The sequence below is a fragment of the Leuciscus leuciscus genome (assembly GCF_965113295.1).
Source record: "Leuciscus leuciscus genome assembly, chromosome: 16".
In the NCBI taxonomy this organism is placed as follows: domain Eukaryota; kingdom Metazoa; phylum Chordata; class Actinopteri; order Cypriniformes; family Leuciscidae; genus Leuciscus; species Leuciscus leuciscus.
In genome coordinates this window covers 2625837-2628794 of record NC_138740.1, presented here as the reverse complement: position 1 = coordinate 2628794, position 2958 = coordinate 2625837, and the positions used below count along the sequence as shown (strand labels likewise).

Below are 2958 nucleotides of genomic sequence, written 5' to 3'. Positions count from 1 at the left end.
TTCTTCAAGCAATCTCTCGGTCACTTGGTCTATTTCCATGGCTCTTCACTGATCTTCGGAATTTAAAAATGGCGGGCGGACGGTGCAGAGTGCAGAAGATCATTCCGGAAATGCGTAGGAGGAAACACGATGCTATCCAGCCGACCAATCACAGATCTTGCGGTCCGCGTCGCCGCGACGCGTAGTTACATTTTTTTTATTTTTTTTATTGAAATCTTTCCAGTAGGCTACAGACATAACAATTATAAACATTACCATTTGAACATGACAGTTTAAGATGGCTTGCGGACAGAGTCAAACACAAAAGATGCTTAAGAGAAGCGAGAGAATTAGGGCCAATCTCATTTGTCTTACCCCTTCCCCTTACCACTTTGTCTGCGTTTTCCCCTTGCTTCTCGATACCGAGTGAAGGGGGGTAGGGGTAGAGCGTTCCACTAAGAAATGAGACGCCACTCGATTCCGTTTGCATCATCTTCCGTTGCCACTATCTGGCTTCTACGTCAACAGAGGCGACAAGCGTTGACATAAACAAACGAAGATGCCATCGTCTCAGGTTGTGATGTCGGTTGCCTGGGCTCTCTTTATCTTTGCACGCTTGTGTGCCATCAATCAAAGACACCGTAGAAGAAGATTGTGTCTCAGACGCATACGACTGCTCACGGATCAAGTCATGGTACGTATGTTTCATTGTATTTAACGGCGGCGCCGGCGACACCATAGCTAAGCAAAACATTAACAAGCGGCTAACGTTAGCCTACTATTCTTATGTTGTTGTAGCTACGATCTGAGGAAAACACATGTATTTTTATCCATTAATTTGGTGATGTAGTTTCAATATCATAGTCAATTTCATGTACTAGGGGTGTAACAATATATCGCAATAAAAAATGCAACAATACGTATCGTGGATTATTCATCCAAAATAAAAAATTACTGTGTGAGAAAAAAAATCTTGTTTTCAGACTGCATTAAACTACTATATAATGTTTATTATAATGTATAATAATGCAATGGGGGAATATTTGTGGGTCCTAATAATGCCAAACGTCTTATGTTACCAGAATTTTATAGCTGAGGGTACAAGAGCAGTTATGTGCGCATTGTGCGGATTACTAGGGAGGGTATATGTAACCTTTTTGACTCTGCCTATTAAAGGTTGTTGTTGGGTTTTTTTCAGGCCGATCGTCCACCTATGTACTGCAGAGTGGATGCGACTGTGCCCATCTTGCGCCTATGGTTTGACGAAGAGGCTGAAATAAAGCAGGACCTACGCTTGACCAGGAGAGCCATGAACAGCCTACAGAGGCTTCTAGACAGGAGTCAAGATCATGGCTGGGGAAATCAACTAGAGGTTCTCATATATACATATTGGTTGGCACACGGACTCTCATACCGGGTGGTGGCAAGTGTTTTCAATGTCCCCAAGGTAACAGTATATCGAGTAATACACAAGGTGGCACAGAATATTTGGAACAATCAAAACAAAGTGATCTCCTTCCCACAACATGAGCTGCAGGCTTTGGGTCAAGGATTTGTGGCTCTATCAGGGACCCCTGCATTCCACAACGTTGTAGGGGCGATAGATGGCACACACATTCGGATTAAACCACCAGATCTACATCGTCTAGACTACCTTAACTACAAAGGCTTTTACTCGATCAATATGCAGGCCAAATGTGATGCAGATGGAAGGTTCCTGGACATCTTCGTGGGTTACCCAGGGTCAGTCCATGACACGCGTGTGATGAAAAACAGCTCATTTTACACATCTGGACGTTACCCCCCACCGGGATACATTATTCTGGGTGATGGTGGGTACCCCTGCCTCCAGACCCCTATATGTCTGCTCACACCATTCGAAGAGCCAGTACGTGGACCAGTGCAGCAACGCTTCAATCACCGCCATTCAAAGGCACGCAGCATAATTGAGCGGGCCTTTGGAGTAATGAAAACACGGTGGAGGTCAACTCTGTTCCAGGCACTGGAAGTCAAACCTACCTTTGCACCTCAGGTAATTGCTAGCTGTGCATTCTTACACAATGTGTGCTTGGACAATGGGGACACACTGGATCCTGACGAGGATATTACCAGGGATGATCTTGACCCCCATCCTCCCCATGAACCAATGGCACTTAACGAAGCCTCAGGGAATGCTACACGAGACACACTGGCTGCCCAAGTAGTCACGTGTCGCATTGGTGTGACGTCAACTCCCCTTTTTCGATTGATTGGCTAGAGGAGTAGCTGTCAATCTAGAACTAGTGGACCAATGGTGACGCTTAAGCCCGCCCTAATTTACATGAAACTCGAACTGCAACATTTGGGAAAGCAAGCGCAGAACATAGAAAGAAGAGCGAAGAGAAAAACAGCACAAGCGTACAAAAGAGTAAAATATGAGCAGAAAATGCAAGAAAGCACAAAGTACACAGTAATAAAACCAAGGAAAACATAATTTTTAAGAAAGCATGACCATAAGTTTAAGTTTTCTGCAAAATAACTTTTAATGTGTTTAAAGTTTTTATTCATGCTTGTTATTTCTTGATTCACGCTTATTATATTTTGATCCGTGACCACGTTGTTTGCTATTCTGATCATTTTGCATTCTTTTTTTTCGGTTTGTGCAATATATTTGTACATGTGTTTTTAAATTTTTGATTCACGCTTATTATTTTTTTATACGTGACCGCTATATATTTGGCGGGAATTTGATCCCATAGTGAAGTGCTTTCCCATGAAGCTCGCGGAGCTGAAAGTGTATTCATCCGCAGTGCGCGTCCAAGGGACTACTTTACGGACAACGCGACCCGCTTTTGCACGTATACGGTGCCTTTTACAGCGAGCGTTGAATTATAAACCTTAAACAAGATTAATTAGATACAATTATTGTGTGAGTCGTGGTAAAACTGAGTTTTTGTTCTGTGTTTCAGAGTAGCTGTAGTGGCGTGACGTCACGTCAAC

General features: G+C 43.3%; 1 protein-coding gene across 1 annotated transcript; it reads left to right on the top strand.

Annotated features, from left to right (window-relative positions):
* Nucleotides 1–538: 538 nt before the first annotated feature.
* On the top strand, nt 539–2708 carry LOC309477225 (putative nuclease HARBI1; the record flags this gene model as incomplete). Its single annotated transcript, XM_082140403.1, has 2 exons — nt 539–673; nt 1178–2708. The coding sequence occupies 2 exons, from the start codon at nt 539–541 to the stop codon at nt 2234–2236; spliced, it is 1194 nt and encodes a 397-aa protein (XP_081996529.1). The 3' UTR covers nt 2237–2708.
* Between the last annotated feature and the right edge of the window lie 250 nt (nt 2709–2958).